The sequence below is a fragment of the Dendrobates tinctorius genome, unplaced genomic scaffold (assembly GCF_039654945.1).
Source record: "Dendrobates tinctorius isolate UK_male_01 unplaced genomic scaffold, ASM3965494v1 ptg000114l, whole genome shotgun sequence".
Classification (NCBI taxonomy): Eukaryota; Metazoa; Chordata; class Amphibia; order Anura; family Dendrobatidae; genus Dendrobates; species Dendrobates tinctorius.
Genome location: NW_027361782.1, coordinates 10,236,719 through 10,257,721, shown reverse-complemented (window position 1 = coordinate 10,257,721; position 21,003 = coordinate 10,236,719). Strand labels below are relative to the sequence as shown.

At 44.9% G+C, this 21,003-nt stretch overlaps 1 protein-coding gene across 1 annotated transcript in view; it reads right to left on the bottom strand.

The window, feature by feature from the left end:
* Positions 1 to 8,179, bottom strand: part of TNMD (tenomodulin) — a 95,306-nt gene extending 87,127 nt beyond the window's left edge. The window contains exons 1-2 of the mRNA XM_073589853.1: positions 8,062 to 8,179; positions 7,708 to 7,845 (exon numbers count right to left, since the gene is read on the bottom strand). Of these exons, the coding sequence (XP_073445954.1) occupies positions 7,708 to 7,845; positions 8,062 to 8,103 (180 nt within the window). The 5' untranslated portion in view covers positions 8,104 to 8,179. The remainder of the gene's footprint in view (positions 1 to 7,707; positions 7,846 to 8,061) is intronic.
* Positions 8,180 to 21,003: the final 12,824 nt, after the last annotated feature.

The following is a 21,003-nucleotide window of genomic DNA, read 5'->3' as shown; positions in this document are numbered from 1 at the left end:
CAGATGCAGCAGAGCTTAGTGGAAAAGCAGAGGGTTGTGAAGTGTATATGTATTACACTGTATTGTGATTGTCAGGATGTCGGGTGTAGTGTATATCAGTGTGTTGCGTGTAGTGTAGATCGGTGTGTTGCGTGTAGTGTAGACTACTCTGTTGGGTGTAGATTACTTTGTTGTGTGTAGTGTAGATTACTGTGTTGTGTGTAGTGTAGGTTACTTTGTTGGGTGTAGTGTAGATTACTGTGTTGTGTGTAGTGTAGATTACTTTGTTGTGTGCAGTGCAGATTACTGTGTTGTGTGTAGTGTAGATTACTTTGTTGGGTGTAGTGTATGTTAGTGCAGAGGAATAGATATATGCAGATAATAGGTAGAGATGGGCGAACCCGAACGGTAAAGTTCTGAGTCTGTACCGGACACTTAGTGTCCATGTACGGACCCCGAATACAAAATTCCCCCAGAAGACTGTTACTGTTCAGATTCAGCAGCCCAAACAAAGCTTGTTGAAAGGCTGCAGCACAGCCAATCAGCAAGCTTTTCTTGTTTTGGCACTTCTGGCCCCATCACAGCTATATCAAGTATTGGCATGACTGTGAATGGCCGGTAAACCGTGTAAAAAAAAATTATTCCAAAAAAGATGTGGGGTCTCTTCTATTTTTTATAACAATTGCAAGTAAGACAGACAACTGCGGGCTGAAGTCCTCAGTGGTCTGGTTTATCTTGGCTGGTTATCAAAAATAGAGGTGTCCCCAAGAGAGATTTTTTAATTATTTAAATAAATACTTTAAAAAATGGTATGGGTTCCCTACCATTTTTTGTTAACCAGCCAAGACAAAAGCAGACAGCTGGGGACTGATATTCCCAGGCTGGGAAGGCCCATGGAAATTTAGCCCTCCCCAGTCTAAAATAGCAGCCCACAGCCACTCCAGAAAAGGTACAATCATTAGATGTGCCAATTTTGGTACTTTGCATAGCTCATACCACTCTCACTGAGGTCCCCCTTATTTCTAAGAACCAACCATGGGAAAGCAGACAGTTGGGGCTGGTGTTATTAGTCTGGGAAGGTGCCTATATCCATAAAGGTTCCCAGCCTATTAATATCAGCTCACAGATGTGTGCTTAGCCTTTACTCGTTAATAAAAAGGAGGGACCCCCAAAAAATGACTTGCGGTCCCCCCTATTTTCAATAGCAAGCAAAGACTAAACAGACAGTTGCAGACTGATCTTAATAGACTGGGAAGTGTCCATGGATATTGGCCACTCTCAGACTAGTAAGACTAGCCCGGAGTCACCCTAGAAATGGCACATTTATTAGATGCACCAATTCTTGTTCTTTGCCTCAGCTCTCACTACTTTCTCTGGTGCGTTGATATCAAGTCTAGGGGATAGTAAAGGCGAGGCATCTATCAGATACCCCCATTACTAACCCCACAGTCAAACGTAATAAAGACACGCACAGAGATAAGTCTTTTCATGGAAAATATCACTCCCCGAAAATTCCCCTCCTTTACCCATTTATTAAAATAAAAATAAAAAATCTAAATAATCTTCACCTATCCACCGTTAATCCATAATGATGATGTCCCACTACGATACCTGACTCTGCTACATCCAGATGCAATGCTGAACGCTGACATCAGTAATGTGACCGCTCAGCATGTCAGCCAGAACACACTGAAAGTAGCGTGTGAATCCAGCTGCTGTGAAGAGCATTGACTTCGCTAAGATTATCGCAGTTCATAGCCGATGAACTGCGGTAACCTTACTGATGCCACAGCTCGCAATGAGAAATTTCTCATGTCTTGTTTTGGCTGCCATGCAGAGCGGTCACATTACTGATGTCATCGCTCAGCATTGCATCTGGATGTAGCAGAGTCGGTGATCATCGTGGGACCTCATCATTATGGATTATTGGTAAATAGGTGAAGATTGTTTTGAATTTTTATTTTGAATTTTATCTTAATAAGTGGGCAAAAGATGGGATTTGTCAGGGAGTGTTTTGTTCAATTACAGGACTTTTGTCACAGCTCCCGGGTGTATCTGCTGCGGTGAGGGCTGCGCTCCGAAGCAAGGGAGCTGAGAGCAGAGCGGCGGAGAACTCACCGGGTAGCAAACAGGACCTGAACCAAGTGACAGAGTGGGAGGTGGCCGAGGGTGGCACCAGGCGCCGGGGTGCTGAGGAGACGATCGACGCCGGAGAGTAGTCAGACATGCTAAGGTCAAAACCAGGAGATAACGAAGTACCGGAGGGGTGAGACAGAGGGATAGCCAAAAGGAAGCCGGAGGTCAGAAAGCCAAGAGAGTAAATGGACTGAGTCAAGCACGGAGAGCAAAACAAACAGATATAAACAGAACACACACACCAGGGGGTTAGGCACACAGACTAAGCAAAAGTATAGCTGACAGAGAATCCTAGTCCAGAGTGTGTATAAATACCCCTCCCAGATCCAAAGGGAGGCCACCACAATTAACCCTGAGAGGGCAGGACAAGGACCCTGTCCAATACCATGACAGTACCCCCCTATCGGCACCCTTTGTGCCCTCCACCCTATGTGCCCTCCACCCTATGTGCCCTCCACCCTATGTGCCCTCCACACTGTATGCCCTCCAGCATCTTTTCATCTTTACCCACCATTCCCATCTTAGTCTTTTAGTACGATAAGTGTGTGACAATTAACATATCAGGCTTCTTTGAGGGGATGCCAAAATTAAAAAAAAGTATTGTTTTTTAAGAAGAAGAAACCGCACCACATCTGTCCACAGTTTGTGTCCGGTTATGCAGCACATCCTTGCTCAAAATAACAAGCGCTTGCCTGAAATATCATATTTGTCCCATACACCAGTGTGGCGCTGTTCATATGAAGAAAAAATAGTAGTTCTTCATTCTAATCCTGGAAATTCCTTCAATTATGCACACCCTATGCCCAGAGAATGCCAGTCCTACAACCAAAGCACCATAAAGACTGTTCTTCCCTTAGCAGTCTAGACACTTTGGTATCTATGTAATGCATCTTCTGCCAGCCCAGTAACTTCAGCCACAAGTATTTGTATTAAATTCAGAATTAAGAGAATGAAAGCAACCGAGCTGAACATTTGGAGAAATACTTGGCACAAAGATGAACCCACAAATGTTCTCAGGCCCTCAGGTCTGCCTTGAGAACATTGGATTTCATATTGGTAGTGGTTTGAAGTATACACCCCACCTGGCACCTGCTCTGTAGAAAGGTGAAACCCCCATATACAGGGGGAGAGCGAGACGAGGTGCATATGTTGCATTGTAGAATAAGTCCAAGATTGTCGGTTATTATGAGCTGAGTTTGTAATTTGCCATGAAGACCTGATGATGTGCCAACCGGGAGCTCCCCGAATATTGTGTTGTAGGCATGAATATACTCTACTCCTCTCCAGATGAAAGAGTAGAGCCACCTACCACCAGGTACCTGCCCTGTAACCCAACATCCCACCTGTTAAAGAAGGCACTGGAGATACAGATCTCGTTCTTCTGGATGAGAGCTCATTTACACACTTTTTCCCCTCATGGAAAAGTTAAAATCTCCCATCACATTTCCCTGGATTTTCATAAGGAGGACCTGTACATTTCAAGATCTGCAAAAACTTGGAACAGGTGTCTACAGATGATTGTTTCTGGTTTGCCTGATGTCCTAGTCCTTTCTAAAGTATTTTTAAAATAAGATTTCTTTTCTATGTCTCTCCCGGAGCACACTGCTCCTCTACCTCCCAGCTCCCTGCTTGCCAAGGGGCAGTGTGCTGCTGCTGAGAGACAGTGCGGACCAGCGGCATTGTCTTCTGCTGTCTAGAAATGTACACTTTATAACTCTGCAAACAAAGGGATCATTGGTATGCAAGTCAGGGCAAATCCACTCAGCGCTCTGGTTCTGACCCAAGGCCCCTCTTAAGGGGATCATTGGTATGGAAGTTAGGGCAAATCCACTCTGCACTTTGGTAATGACCCTAGACCTCTCTTAAAGGCATCTCTGGTATGGAAGTTAGGATAAATCCCTCAGCGCTCTGATTCTCACTCCAGGCTTCTATTAAAGGGATCATTGGTGTGGAAGTCAGGGAAAATCCACTCAGCACTCTGGTTCTGACGCCAGGCCTCTCTTAAAGGGATCCCCTGTATGGAGGTTAGGACCGTTCCACTCAGCTCTCTGGTTCTGACCCCAGGCTGATGGGATGAAGTGGGATATTAGGGGTAGTAGTCCGGTGGCTCTGGCTGACGGGATGATGGGGGATATTAGGGGGAGTAGTCCGGTGGCTCTGGCTGACGGGATGATGGGGGATATTAGGGGGAGTAGTCCGGTGGCTCTGGCTGACGGGATGATGTGGGATATTAGTGGTAGTAGTCCGGTGGCTCTGGCTGATGGGATGAAGTGGGATATTAGGGGTAGTAGTCTGGTGGCTCTGGCTGACGGAATGATGTGGGATATTAGTGGTAGTGGTCCGGTGGCTTTGACAGGATGATGTGGGATATTAGGGGTAGTAGTCCGGTGGCTCTGGCTGATGGGATGATGTGGGATATTATAGCGAATGTGGCTATGCGTAGTGGGTGGGGCTCTACACTCAGCTTTATATATATAGATATAATCATTATAATTTGTTATAACTAAACATAGTTAGTTACTATGCCCGGGCAACACCGGGCTCTTCAGCTAGTAAACTATAAAGCTCAGCACAAGTTCTGCTGCAACACTTTCAGCTCTCAGTGCTTTATACTGAGTCTATACTGATATAGTTGGATTTACATACAGCGATAACAGGGCATTTCATCAAACACACGCTTCAGGGAGAGCTGTGATTAGGAGACTTGCTCTGGAAGCAGTGGCTGCTGGGGCTGACTATTTTGCAAAATTTATAGCAAAAGCTTGTCAGGAGCTAAGAGGGAGGGAGGCGAGCAGCTGTATATAATAAATAAGTTAGAGAGAACTGACTGGAATATTATGAGTTACCCATTTCCAGGAATGTAACTAATGTGCACTATTGGCCATGGTCTGGTGACCGGTCTCCATGGAAACAAGCTGTACACTATGTAAGATAAAAACTCCCATTGCAGGAGCATGACACCTGATAGAAAAGTCAATTCAAATGAAAATGTTCTTATTTTCATGCTGTTTTATATCTAAAGCAATTTAATTGCATAAGACTTTCTCTATAAGCGTTCATATGTTGACTTTTATGATATATAATGTAAAATGGCTACTGGACAGGACATTTAGGGGAGATATATATCATTGAGGTTGGTAGCTTCAGTGATGTAAGCCCGGAAAGCATGCTCCAGAACATATAGTGCTGATGGTGTTAATGGAGCGTATCAGGGCTGGGTTTACCAGCAACGAGATGAGTGGGGCTAGCGGCTCACCTACCCTCACCCAAGGGGCTTGGTTCCAAGTGTCTCATTCAGTGTCTGTGACTGGAGGTGTGCAGACCTCTTGTGTTGCTCATCTTTGCTATGGGCTGAGGAGCTGGACACTCACCCAGGTGGGTGAACCTGCACCCCTGTATGGACTATTTACTTTGTGTTTTCACATTGTACTTGGAAAAGTATGTTTTTGTTTTGCTATCCAGAGTGGATTTTGGAGGTCTTAATAAACCAGCCTGGACATTTTATTGAGACCATTTCCTGTGCCGACCTCAAACCACAACCGAGTGAGTGAGTAGAAACCCTACACTACATATAAGTGGCACTACAGATATTGATCTCTTCCTTCTGGAGAAGAGTTTCTTTGCATACTTATTCCTCAGGACTCATTGCCTGTAAGACCCGCTACAACACCATAAGGACAACCATTGCCTGTGGATGTGAGTGCAGAACTTATACTATGCAGATATGTCAAAACAGAAGACACAACATCTTATATAATAAATCCTATCTTTATGTAATTGTTGAGATCTCTTACAGCTGATAGAAGATCTAAAAAATGCAAGACTGCAAGAAAAAAATATATAACATGACATAGTTTAGGAAACTTGCTTTGTTGGTAATTTAGTGAAGTGCAAATCTCGGATCTTTATCCTCCAGAGAAGCCAATCTCCTCATTGCAGATCCGTCTTTACAGATTTCATTGTTTCAATTCACTGGCGGCAAATTCAGTAATTTTATTCTTAAATCAGCAAATCTATTCTCATCTTTCATCAGCAAACTGTAGATGGCTGAAGAAATTCACAGTTGGAATGCTCCCAGAAACCAGTAGACATTCATCATTCCTGTAGCAGAATGGGGCTATTCCAAAAAAATCACAGTGAAAGACGATGTGCAATTGAAGCATTTCCATTTGTTGTGCACTAATTTAAATTTAGGGTTTTATTAGATCCACTGTAAAGCTGCTACAAATATAAGTCTAATCGCATGCCACTGCCGGCAACCACTAGAGGGAGCTCACCAGCTAGTTAGATACATTTATACATAAGTGAATTGCTCAGTGTGCGCCCCCTTGTGATGAACTCCATTCAGTGCTGATCCTGCACTTGATATTTTCTGTAATCAGTGCAGTAACGCTAATTTGTCATTATTTAATATAGTGCATGTGGTGGGGACAGGTAGACTATGCTGACTTACGTGGCACTTCACGTTCATTTTTCCACAAGCTCCTGGCGGGATAGTGGAGACGTCTGGTAAAGACATTGATGACACTGGAGACAGCAGCTAATGTGATCTCCCTGCAGAACTTTGCGAGCCATAAAACTTTACGGAGTCATTTTACTGGAACATTTCTCACCAGCTTAAACTTCTCTTCATTTTTTTACGACATTTGGAGAATTTTACATGTCAGGCTTGTAATTTTTTAAATGTTTCAGTAGGAGAAAGCAAAAAAATCTGTCCATTTATCCATGTGTCACAGGCAACTGGTGGAGAAGAGCTATAGGGTGGAGAGATGGCAGAGACCCCCCAGACTGTGGAGCTGAGGGGCCCAACGGTCCCTCCTGCCTCATAGAAAGACTCCGTATTGGTGGAGGACAGGTTTTGCATCAATGCCCTAGAGGTTCAACTGGAAACTATCCCAAGAAGAAAGATTCATGAGCTTGTGTAATTGATGATTAAAAAAATTGAAAAAAAATCATTATCCATTGTGTATTTAGAATGATATGTGACTTGTGGTGCAGATTTCCACCATTTACGGTTAATTGTTGCAACTAGATTGTATAGAATTAGAAAACCATGGCTGCTTTCTGCCAAAATAGCGCCATATCTGTCCTCAGGATGTATGTTGTATAGCGGCTAAGTCCCATTCCCTCAAATGAAGCTGAGCTGCAACACCAGATATAACCCATAAACAAGAATGGCGTGATGATCCGAAGATCTACTCAATCACTACTAATTGCTATTTTACTACATACTACAGAACTATAAGCTCTTCATGTGCCGCCATATCGTGTTTCTGTACAGCTCCAGATAAGTTATTTGTTAAGATCATGCAACATTTTTTTTTATACTTGGTCAGACAAAAAAGGAAAAATCCAGAGAGCCCCAAAGATTTCACACCCTGATATTACATACATGCTGCTGCGTAAACATTTACCAAATAGTGACAATAACAATAATAATAATAATGATAATAGTAATAATAATAGTAGTAATAATAATAGTAATACTAATCATAACAATAATAGTAATAATCTGATGCATAAAAATAAACACACCCCGTACCATGCAATCTCCTATGTTCCTTCACTCATCCACCCCAAATCATCTTTTACCTTTTCTGGCATTCGCTTCCAGAGGTCTTTCACAAAAAATAGCAGCACAAGGAGTGATACGATGATGAGTAAGCACACAGATGTTGCCAGAACTGCACATTTCTTGAAATGCCATTTTTTGGGTTTTGAGTTTTCTCCCTTTAAAAAATAAATAAATAAATCATGATGAAATAAAACTTTACAAATACAAAAAGAGACAAGTTATCCGCCTCTGCTAATGTTGAGATATTGAAACAATATTGTTCCATAAATGAAAGTAATGAATATAATAAATTTAAAATAAAGATGCAAAATTTTTAGTAAAAAAAAAAAGCACTTAATTATAAAAAGTAATTATTATTGCACTCCACTTACATTTTGCAGTCCGCTCTCCCCCAGATTTTCGTCTTTCTTCATATTTACTATGAAATTTGCAGGGCAGAAATAAATGGGACAGCAGTAGCTGCTATTGTGAAATTGAGTCTGAGCTGGCTGGTCCGGTACCACAGGAGGGGAATAGTATTTCAGTTATTTCAGTGACTTAATGATCTGCCATTCCAGACTTTTTTTTCTAGGGGTGTATTTTTCTTCAGCATAGGAAAATTCAGGAATTTATAACACATGTATAGACTGGGGGGACAGATACCAAATACACAATAGACATTTTTGGACAAAATCATAAAACACATGCAAACAATTTCAGAATTCCTGTATAGATTTTTCATTGTTGTATTGTTTGTTGTAAGCTGCAAACATTTCTGAGTTGTTTTTTTAGTTCAAATTCTTGGTATTTTTAATGGTCAAAATGACATAAAACTAGAACTAATCACCTCCCTTATCCTCAGTCGCTCCCATGCCGCTCCCATGCCGCTGCTGTCCAATTTCCCACCAGTCTCTACCTCCTTCTAGGACATCTGCGCACAGATTCATGGGACAATCTTCAGCCAATCAATGGCTGAATCGAGGTCACTGCTGCGGTCTGTGCTGAGAATATAAGAGGGGGCCAGGATGGTAGTCGCAGCCGAGGACATCGGGGCTCTGGTGTCCTGGCCTCCTCCCACAGAAAAACCATCAACTTCTACCGGCGTACCTGTTCTGAGAGCTGGTCCACGGTCAGGGATTCCACTGCGGTGCTACCCAGCTCCTGCACACTTGGCTCCAGTGTTCAGGGTTGAAATAACGGACACAGATACCGGTTCTGATGCTAAATTGACGATTTTACTTTCTTCTTCAACAGTCCTGGACACATCAGTTACATTACAGTCCACACAGCATTCCTCCTGCACTTTCCCTTGCTTACTTTCTGTATCCTCACGCACAGTCCGGGGTAGTAGCGCCCTTGGCGGTGCCACAGCATCACTCCTGTAGGACCTCAAGACATAGGGGATCCCATTCATCCACTTTGCCTCAGACTTGCAGACTTCAGTCCTATTTAAGATCTGCCACATGGTGAATGCTCTACGCCCTGCACGACTCTTGGATAACTTCTTCATTTATGTTCCTGCTTCTGTCATAAACTGCAATTTCCCCGGGTGCTCCAGTCTTATCCAGCACCCGTCTGACTGTGCCCGTGCTTTTCTGCTTTTCCACAACGTTGCATAGCTGCTATGGCATCCTGGGCTTAGAGCCCTTGTGGACTTGTTGGGCATGCTGTCTTTTTGACTTATTCCTATGACCTACACTTGCTTAACCTATAGTAGCTTCTCCTACAGTTAACCCTTATGTGAACTACCTATCAACTATACCTAACAAAACCCACTAGTATACCCCCATCTAGTGGCCCACAGCAAAACTACGCTTACCCAGTCTATGGAACTATATACTAGCAGTGCCCTCCACTATTGAACCCAAAGGATGCACTGGCCTACCCCAATCTTATACATCAATATGTGGCATACAATACGATATAATACATCATGGTAACACATAATGTGGCAGTATCAATGAACAGAAGGTAATACTCTGTAGTGTAGCAGTACCGAAACATCATAAGATCTGTACATTATTTACAATATATATTGCTATTAGAACTCCTTAAAGGGGAGGTGGCATTAAAGGGATATTCTGCTCAATCCCTTACAAGAAGACCCACAAAGCACTGAAAGGTGAGCGCTGCAATATCAGTGAGATGAGGATCACGTCTATATTTTATTCTACACTTATGTTTTTATTAAAGTTCCTAAGTAGACCACCCCTTTAAGGTGACATTACTATAAAATGATTGGACAATTGGGAGGGACTATCACAGGTGTAATTACTATAGAGCTGCTATGCTTGCAGTTGTGGTCGGCCCTTTCCACTTCGCTACAAGTTGGCAAGAAGCTACGGATTCCTTCACTCTTCAGAAGAACTTCTATTAAAGTTTGTAAGTAGTTGCCCATAAAAGGGGCATTGAGGGGAATCTATTGACCCCCCTGTCCTGGGTGCAAATCTCAGCATCATAGTTTTGGATCCACTATAATGTAAAAACGAAATTCTACTCCCGACGCTCGATGATTCTAGATTTTGGGCCGCTATGATCTTGCAAGCGACCAAATAATTTATGAAATTTCAAAATTCCAGAATAAAAACTAAATTGTAATGTCGGCTTTAAGTCAGTTTCCTGAAATTATTTTTTGGTTGCTTTGTGCTGGGACCTTGGCAATGATGTGAACACAAAGGTGACACTGGAAACCTTCTCCAATCTGTTAGATCTGGCACAATCCGTCTTCTGCGGCACTTTGAACGCCAAAATATAAAATGATTTCAAGTGTTTCAGAATTTAATTAAATGTTTACATGCGGCTGCTCATTTTGGGAATCCTATACACAGAACAGGTCTCCAAGATGCTTATCTATGAAATGTCAAAATAATATATCTTTCGTCACAGGTTTCTAATCTTACGCTTGGTAGTGAAGATGAAAAATAATAAAATTTTTAACATGGAAAGTTAAGAATTTTTGTGTCTGAAGTCAACTTGGAACTAAGATTATAATTAGGGATGAGTGAACCCAAAGCAGAAAATTCGGGGTTTATACTAGGTGTCTGGAACGGAACACCAAACATGGACATTTTACTGTATAAAGGGTTTCCTGTTTGTGTTTGCCATTCTAATAATGTTTGTCGAAAGGCTGCAGCGCATGCAATCAACAAGTTTTTACACTGTAGGCACCAGATTGGCCGGCGCAGCACGTGACGCAGTTTGTGTAACGGCCGGATCACGAGTGCCGCCACCATCGTGCTCTCATTAGTTAAGGCAGAGGACACATCTCAGGGAGTACTGTTCTTTAATCCGCTGTGTGTACTCTGCATGCCCCTCTCCTCTGGGAGTACTGTCCTTTAATCTGCTGTGTGTGTTCTGCACCCCCTGCCTGTGGGAGTACTGTCCTTTAAGCTGGCGTGTGTATTCATTCTGCCCCTCCCCTCCTGTGAGAGTACTGTCCTTTAATATGCTGTGTGTATTCTGCACCCCTTCCTGTGGGAGTTCTGTCCTTTAAGTCGCTGTGTGTATTCTGCACCTCCCACCTGTGGGAGTATTGTCCTTTAATCTGTTTCTATTCTGCACCCCTCTCCTGTGGGAGTACTATCCTTTAATCCGATGTGTGTACTCTGCACCCCCGCGTGCAAGAGTACTATCCTTTAATCTGCTGTATGTTTTCTGCACCCCCCTCCCATGGGAGTTCTGTACTTTAAGCTGCTGTGTGTACTCTGCACCTCCTGCCTGTGAAAATACTATCCTTTAAAGGGAATCTGTCACCGGAAGTTGCAGGCCTATGTAAATTGCCTGGGTCCGGTCCGATGGGCGGTGTTTCTTCTTTTTTCTCCACCCCATCTGTGTCCCCCCATCCGCGCTCTTCTTCGGTATTCTTCTCCATCGTTCGCGCATGTGCAAAGCAGTACCTGTGGGAGTACGGTCCTTTAAGCCACTGTGTGTACTCTGCACCCCCTCCTGTGGGAGTACTGTCCTTTAAGCTGCTGTGTTTACTCTGCACCCCCCTCCTGTGAGAGTACTGTCCTTTAAGCTGATATGTGTACTCTGCACACACCACCTGTGGGAGTACTGTCCTTTTAAGCCACTGTGTGTACTTTGCACAACCCACCTGTGAGAATACTGTCCTTTAAGCCATTGTGTGTACTCTGCACCATCCAGCCTATGGGAGTCCTGTCCTTTAAGCCACTGTGTGTACTATGCACCCCCGCCTGTGGGAGTACTGTACTTTTAGCTGCCATGTGTACTCTGCACCCCCTGCATGTGAGAGTACTTTCCTTCAAGCATCTGTGTGTACTCTGCACCCCCCGCCTGTGGGAGTACTGTTTTATAAGCTTCTGTCTGTACTTTGCACCCCTCATCTGTGGGAGTACTGTATTTTAATCAATCGTGTGCACTCTGCACTTTCTCCTGGAGGCTCTAAAGAAGGGGGAGCGATTACTAATGGTAGAGGGTTGAGAGGTTGATCTATCCTTCTGGATAGAGAGGCATGGCCTCGGGGCCTTCTGAGAGCAAAGAGGGGGGATACAGTGTGGTCCCTCCCAACAGCCGGGCCAGGTAGTATGCGTAGGAATTTGGTCTGTCTTCGGTGGAGGGGTAGTGATGTGTGTCCTCCAAGGTCTATGGTTGTGGAGCTCCTGCATAGGATGGGCTTCAATGCTGTTGACATCTGCGCCTGGATACATCCTTATTCCATGCCTGAGTTTGATGTCGGCTTTGTTTGGCCAGAGGGGCTTGAGCTCTTCTGGTCGAACTATGAGTTGGCAAAAAATGAGCCTGGCTGGAAAGACATTGCCACTCAGACGGTGTCTCGCCAAAACCAAGTCAAGAAAGTGACCGTGATGACCTGTATTAGTCGCTTTCTTGTTATGATATCATGAAGTGGCCTGGCTGATATGGACAGGATTTTGAGATGCCAAAGTAAAACCGTAATGAGTTTGGTATCTGGTCAGGGGCCTGGACGTTTATGGTAAAACTTAAGGATTCAGGTGGTACGGTTGCCACATACCATCATCTGCCTTCCTGGGTAGGGATCGTATCCTGGTCTTCTACCAGGGGCAACCAAATCTCTGTCACAGGTGCATTGTGTGGGCATATCGCCATCTTGCCGCATCTTGTGTGGAGATTAGGTGCCACCTGTGTGGTGAGTTAGGTCACCCATTTAGCCATCATCCTCGCTCCTTCACTAATGCAGTCGTGACCCCGGTGGGAGAAAGCCATGAGGCAGATTCTGCTGGAGAAGGGACTAGCAGGGGTGAGGGAGTTGAGGGGCCAAGGAGTAAAAGCAATAAAAAGATGCCTGCCCAGCTAGGGCATCTAGACAAGCGCAGACAGAAGAGGGAGATGGGCAAGCCCTGGGCTACTGGGACGGCCCCTGTCCTGGACGCCAGTCTTGCTGCTGAGGCCCCAAGGGATGATGAATTGGATGAGGAGGTCAGGAGGATCCACAGGGAGGAAATCACCACTGCCTCCGAATCCTCCCATTATGAAAGTATGGATGAGGATAATAGGCAATGGCTAGAGGACAAGTGTAAGCTCGGCACCAAAAGAAGAGAAAGAAGGGAGATAAAATAACTCCTGCTGAGACCAAGATACCTACAGTATGGAAGGAAAAACTGACTCCCTCTTATTGATCTTTCTAACTGGTCCCAAGCCCTTGAGAACATCTCTTCCTCTTAGGAGGAAGCTGAGGGTGAGGTTCCAGCTTCGGCAAGGCTTACATGGGGTGCCGAGTCTCCTTCTTCTGGGCATGTAAGGTCCTTGGATGGAGGGACTGGCCCAGAGTCTGGAGACGAGGACAATAAAAAGAAAAAACACCTAGGAATGGACACCTCGGTGTCGTTAAAGAGGGGAAAGGATTCCTCCTCTGAGGCAGAGGATTAGCGGAGTGGGAAGAAGAAAGCCACCTAAATCAATTACCAATGATGGCGGTACCCACTCCGTTGACGCTGGCATCCATTAATGTCACCAGAATAAAGTCAAATACAGCCAGATTTGCGGCCTTTGATTTTCTCAGCCGGGTTGAAGCTGACATTTTCTTTTAGAAAGAGACCAGGCTGCCAAGCATGGCAGACGTGTTTAAAGCTAAGAGGGAGTGGAGAATCAAGCCCTCCTACTAATCTCTTGCAGTTGAGCCGTATAGAAGAGTGGCAGTCCTTTTTACTGCACCGGTGGGATGCCCGCATTATTGAGTTAGAAATGGGGTGGTGCTTGATCTTAGATGTCCTCATGAAGGGACAAGAGCTCCAGCTCATTAACATCTATGGTCCCCAATCTAAGTGGGACTGGAAGTGTCTCTTTATGAGGATCAAGCCCTACCTTTTTACAAGTTGGCAGGTTGTCTTTGGAGGGGACTTCAATACTGTAACGAGGCCCGGAGATAGAGGAGGTTCCAGAGACAAGCTGACTTATGATAGTACCGCCCTTAATAGTATAGCTAGTGAGGCTCGCCTGGTGGATGTCCACATTCGGCCCACCCCAGGCCACAAGGGGTTCACCTATCATAGAGGTAACTGTAGGTCAAGAACAGATAGGTTTTATTTAAAGGAGGAAGCTCTCTCTTCAGCAGTGTCTGTTGTTGAGGTGGAGTTCTTCGACCACTGTTTATTATTTTCTCTGAATGTTACAGAGACCCTCCGGATGGGAATAGGCTTTTGGAGGCTCAATTCGTCTCTCTTGGAAGAAGCGGAGATAAGACAGTCCTTTGAGGATTTTCTTCAGAGCCAGGTACCCTTACTGGATCTTTGTAGTAGTAAGTCGGAGTGGTGGGAGATGTTCAAGAAAAGGGTGGCGAGATTCTTCCACCAGCTCTCGAGCCTCAGGAGTCTGAGCAGGTACCACCTGTATCAGGGTCTGAGGAAGAAACTTGAGAATCTTTTCTCAACTGGAGGTACTTGTGAGGTGATCTCCAGAGTGAAATCTTTGCTTATGATGTGTCAGTACGATAGACACGCATCTTTGGTTTTTGAGAGGGATAACGGGAAGTACCGCTCGCCCGACCCTTACAGAAACTGCAAGATGTCAGTGAATAGAAAAGTGGTTACAGGACTGGTTGACACTGTGGGGTCCCTGAGGCGATCCAGATCAGGGATCCTGGAGGTTGTCAGGTCCTTTTACTTGCACCTCTTGGGCAAGAGGGATCTTGATTGGGATGAGATGTCGGCTTTCCTGGCTGAAACCGTACCCAAACCAGGGGTAGACCCCTCGCTTGATGATTTGACAGAGATGATCAGGGAAGAGGAAGTTAAGTTGGTGATTGAAGGGCTTGCCCAAAAAAAAAATCGCCTGGTCCAGATGGCTTAACATCTGAATTCTATAAGACTTTTAAGGACGCTTTTGACTGAGGTATTCAACGAATTTCTTCCCTCGGGTACTCTGCCAAAGTCCATGAGGAGGTCATCCCTGATCATCTTGTCAAAGGGTAAAGACCCATCTTGTATTGAGAATTGGCATCCCATAGCGCTTCTCAATGCAGACAGGAATGTTCTGGCAAGGTGCTGTTTAATCGGGTGGTGAAATTTGCACCCCGTCTCCTTTCAAAGGCCCAGCATTGCTCTGTTCCAGACTGCAGCACATTTAGTGCTGTGCTCAGTGTCCGGGAGGCAGTGGAGCAGGGTAAGGCTGGTCACTGGAAGGGTACATGCTGTCACTGGACAAGGCAAAAGAGTTTGATTTGGTTAATCATGAGTACCTCTGGTTTTTCCTTCTGAGATATGGCCTGCCGGGGGGGTTTGTTGATTGGCTTAAGACCTTGTACGGTGGGGCAGAGAGTTTCCCGCTTGTGAATGTTTGGATTGGCAGCTCTTTTGAGGTTGGATCTGATGTTCACCTGGGTTGTCCCTTGAGCCCGCTGCTGTACTTGTTTGCGATTGACCCACTTCTTAGGCGGGTGGAGCGTGGACCGTTGGCCAGGATTGGGATGGGCCGGGCAGTACCGGAAGCCACTCTGAGGGTGGTGGCGTATGGCGATGATATCACTGTTTTTGCTTCCTCTCACGAGGAGGCAGAGTGTCTAATGTCAGAGGTAGATCGCTACTCGGAAGCATCCGGGTCCAAGATCAACTGGGATAAGTGTGAGAGTCTCTTGGCTGGGAGGAGGAGATCCTGGTTTTGATCTCCCAGACACCCTTCCAGGACCCAAAGTCTCTGCAAAAGTCCTTGGCATCAAATTTGGCCAGGGGGATTACCCCAAACAAAATTGGAACAGCAGGCTAGAGATCGCCACTCAGAAAATGAACCAATGGAAAGGTTGGTCTTTGACCCTAAAGGAAAGGGTAAACCTGATCAAAACTTACCTGCTCCCTTTATTGATTTATCTGGACAGTGTGTGCATCTTGCTGGAGTCTCTCTTGACTCGAGTCTACAGTTTGTTCTTCCAACTGTTGTGGGGGTATAGACTGAACCTGGTCCTCCATGGGTATTCTCCTGTAGGGGATGGTTTCAGCCATTCTTCCATGAATGGGAGACAGGAGAGCAAGTGAAGGATCTTCGTACACCGCATGGACATCTTCCGGCTTACGCTACTTTGGTTCTGAAGGTAATTCGCCAGTGGGGTCTGGGAATGGGGGAGATCAGGAATCTGCCAAGGACACTCCTTGACAATAGGGTTCTGTTGACCCATTTCCAGAGGCCTTTGGTGCTCAGGGATTGCCCAAGTCGGGATCTTGGGGTGGGTTTGCATCTTTTGAATTCTATCAGGATCCCCTCTAAGTTTTGGGACTTGGCTTGGTGCTGGTTCCATGGGAAATTGTGTGTGAGGGACAATCTGAAATGTAGGAGTTCTGAGGTCAGGAACTGTACTCGGGAGCATTGTGGTACAGTGCTGGAAACCATGGACCACTTCCTGTTTCCTTGTCCCTTCAACACAACAGGGTGGGCGTCTCCATTGGCTGGTCTCGGAGTGGCGGTCTCTCATATGCGAAATGGGCCTATGGAATGTTCGGAGACCTTGGTGGTCGGTACCGCTGCACCTTATTTCTAGTTAGTGCAGTGGCTAGGTATCACACATGGAACACACAGTGCTTAGTATAGACGCAACGGAAAATCCTCCCAGTTGACGATGTGTTTAGGACCATACTCGGTGACCTGGTGAAGGTGCTCTCTGTAGTATGAGAGACTGGGCACACGTAGGGCCTCTCTTCTCTGGAGGGGATTTTCTTTTAGTGTGCCCTAGACTGGTCATCTCCTTTCCTGGTGGTGGGCTGCTGCTGACACTGTAGATTTTTGCTTTGTTTGATCATTATACAGTGATGTTGGGCTGCAGGCGCCAAACTTGGGCTTTGTGATTTGTAGTTATTGTAGCGTTTGTTTATGTATATATTGTATATATGGATATAGATTTGGGTGTAGGTGTTAGGCTGGGTTGTGGGAAAAGGGGCAGATGGGTTCATCTTGTGGGACTATGGGTCACTGGGGTGTTTGAGGGGAAAACTGGCACTGCCTGATCTGGCCTATGGATGTTGGACATGGACTAAGGTATAAGAAGCAGGACCAGCTCTCAGGTCAGTGCAGGGGTTGGGAATGATGGGCTTGAGTGTGGGGTGTTTAGCTTAGTCTTGTATATATTTGTTTATTTTGTGGTTATTATATGTACAGTATATATTTAAAAAATATTTATGTATATATTTACAGTATGTCGGCTTTTGTTTTTTTTATTGTTTGTTATTATTTTGTTTGGTGACCGGACCAGAAGGTGTAAATTATTATTAGTTATATTTCTGAATATATGTATAATATATGTGTGAGGAGAGAATGAGTGGCTGGACCAGTGTTCAATATACTGATTATTTTCTGGCTGACATTTTGTTATGTTTCTGTCATTATTATTGTTATGTTTTTTATTTTTATAATAAAAGATCTACAGGATGTAACTCAGGATCAGTAATGTAATGTATGTACACAGTGACTTCTCCAGCAGAATAGTGAGTGCAGCTCTGGGTTGCATTATACTGTGTGTGGGCGGCTGCATTATAATGTGTGGGGGGCTGCATTATACTGTGAGGGGGGCTACATTATACTGTGTGTGTATGTGTACGTGTGGGCTGCATTATATGTGTAAGGGCTACATTATATTGTGTGTGTGTGGGGGCTGCATTATATTGTGTGTGGGGAGGCTGTATTATAATGTATGTGGGGGAACTGCACTATACTGTGTTTATGGAGGCTGCATTATACTGTGTGGAGGCTGAATTATACTGTGTTTGTGGGGGATACATTATACTGTGTGAGTGGTGGGCTGCATTATACTGTGTGTGTGGGGGCTGCATTATACTGTGTGTTTGTGGGCTGCATTTTACTGTGTGTGTGGGGCTGAATTATACTCTGGGAGACTGCATTATACTGTGTGTGTGGGGCTACATTATACTCTGGGGGACTGCATTATACTGTGTGTGGGACTGCATTATACTCTGAGGAGGCTGCATTATACTTTGATAGGGCTACATTATACTCTGAGGGGGCTGCAGTATACTCTGAGGGGGCTGCATTAAACTCTGAGGTGGGCTGCATTATACCTGAAGGAGGATGCATTACACTCTATCAAGGACCATAGTCAGTGCATTATGCTCTATGAGGGGGGCCATAGTATACTCTATGAGAGGGGCTGCAGTATACTCTGAAGGAGGCTGCGTTATACTCTATCATGCACCATGGGGAGTGCATTATACTGTATGGGACCTGCATTATACTGTATCGAGGACCATCTCTCCCCATCATTCTTCCTCAGCCGGAGTAAAGAGACCGTGAAACAAGTGTTAAACAACTTCAATATTGTTGATCGCGTGCGTTTAGTGGCCTGAACTCAGCGCATGTAAATACAGCCGAAATGTGTCTGTGTGATGGAGCAATATGTGAGCATACTTTTGCCCAGGGCCCCACTTTGTATAAAAACAGCCCTGGTGTTGCTCATAGTAGAAAACGTGTCAGTGAATTTTCTGAACACTGTTCATAGAGAGCAGCAGACACTCAGGTTGTATGGATTGATTTTCGGATGCCGACTGACTGATGTGACTAATGGGGTCTGTATTTATACTGGTGAGCCAGGTATTGTGGAGCATTTATTGGTGGTTTTTGTTTTTTGCTTTTGGGTGCAGGATTTATAATGCACTGGATACTTGTTTTTTTCTTGCTGTGCAGCTCTGATCTATGTAGTCGCCAGATAAAGAGTAAAACACCATGAGCCTTCTGTGCGACAGTAAATTGTAAAGTTTCAGCAGACCCAAACTATAAACCCCTTTTATTTGGATCACAGACAAGATTTCTCTGGAGTTCTCGGGTTTGCGGTGGCTGGTACAATGAGTCAGCACCTGCCATTCATTAATCGGAGACCTCGTCACTCCCATCCTATAATTCTCTGGCTACTTTTGGTTCTTCGTATTTTCTATTCATTGTTTTCCAGTGACGGCAGCGATTGCTGGGATAAAAGTCTCAGCACAAATTCCAGAAAAATAGTAATAATCCTCTTCGTCTGAGCATCTGAGGCTTCTAATTCACAGGCACAAAGTAACGCCATCGTTTGGGTAACTATCCCACGCTTATTGCTCGGAGTCTGGATCACGCTCCTGTTGAGATTTCACATTTAACTGTTAAAACAAATAGAAAATCTAAGAAAGTAAAGAATTTAATGACATTAGTGTGACATTTACTCTGACAATATTCTGGTTGTCCCTTCTCCAGTGTGGACTATGACATTGATTAGTTTTGGGGAGAAGCGGAGCTTGGCCGCTTTGTTCTCCTCCAATGCCCGGATTATAGCCACCACCAAGCAGGTCTAATCCCCGGCGTTTGGTGAAGCCCCTCATCTCTATCAGACTCCGATGACTTTGTCTCCCTTGTGATCACTGGGCCGCATCCAGTCATCTTGACTCCAGTAAATTTCCCATCTTTTGCTAATAATCCTGTTCTTGTGCTTTGCCAGATTTATATAATTCTTATTTCTAGGATTTTTGTCCTCTCGGCACTTTGTACGTCTGCGGCGCTCACGTATGGCAATGAGATCCGTTATCAAAAACTCTAATGAAGTGGACGATGGGTCACTTGCTGCTTCTTTATGGCAAGACGCATGTAAACTTATTGCTCTGTGATCGAGTCTGCGAAAATCCTCACCGGATGTCAGTGAAGAGAAACAGATGAATTTACAGTGATGGTAAACGCACTGTGAGGCAGTGAGGGGGATCATATACGAGGGCCAGTATGTGTCCCCCAGAATGTGTATAGAGACATATTAAACCCACAACAAACATCTGTGATTACAAGGCAGAATTAAAGAGAGTGTGGATTTGATCAAAGTAGTTGACCAAGTCAGATTTTAGGAAAACCCAACATGGGCTTTTATGTTTGGAGAGATATGTAGGTTTGGTATTGGGACAAATCCCTCCCTCCACTTCGGGTTTTGGGAGTGGTCCATGTCCATGATATTCATTTAAACTTTCAGTTTTGTCTTGGGTGTGTCAGTGTTTTGTTTGGAAGCTGCAGAGCAGGAGGCTGTGTGTGATACTGGCCTGTGAGAGACTGAACACAGAGCTCGGGACAGCAAAGCTGCTGATGTACCCAAAAAGATACAGCGGTGCAAGTGCCCACAACAACGGTTTGGACACTGACTATTTTGAGGACCCGGTTGCAAACCGGAGGATATCGCTTACCTGTTTTTGTGAGTTTTCTGGAATAAAAACATTTTATGTTGAACTTTCTGGGGTCCCTGCCTATCTGTCGCATTGTGTGAACACCACCGCACTACAGCACCCAGAGCTCGAAAAGTATCTCCATATGAAAAATAAAACCTGGGGTCACGGGAAGCGCCAGCGCCAGATCTTCCATGGTTGGAGCTAGTTCTGATCACAGCTGTTTAAACCCTTAGATGTGGTTTTCAATTGTGAAGTTGGAAATTTGTTTCAATGTCATTAACATGGCAAGAAGGGCCCTGCTGAAGTCCCCCTGTATGAAAAGAGAAATGGAAATCCCATCAGTTTCTGGTGGCCGTCTGTTGCTTCTATCATCAGTATCTGGTGACAGCCCGTCGCCTCCATCATCAGTACCCAGTAAGTTGTAACTGCCCATTGCCTCCCTCATCAGTATCTGATGACCATCCGTTGCCTCCATCATCAGTATCTAGTGACAGTCTGTAGCCTCCTTCATCAGTGTCTGATGACCGTCTTTCTCCTCCATCATCAGTATCTGGTGACCGCTAGGGATGAGCGAGTATACTTGTTAGGATTCGGTACTCGGCGAGTAATGCGGTACTCGCTGTACTCGAATCCTGGCGAGTATTTCACTACTCTCCTTGCAATATTCGGCACAGCCCGCACAGTCCTGGCACAGCCCAGCAAGTCCCCGCACAGCCCAGCACAGTCCCG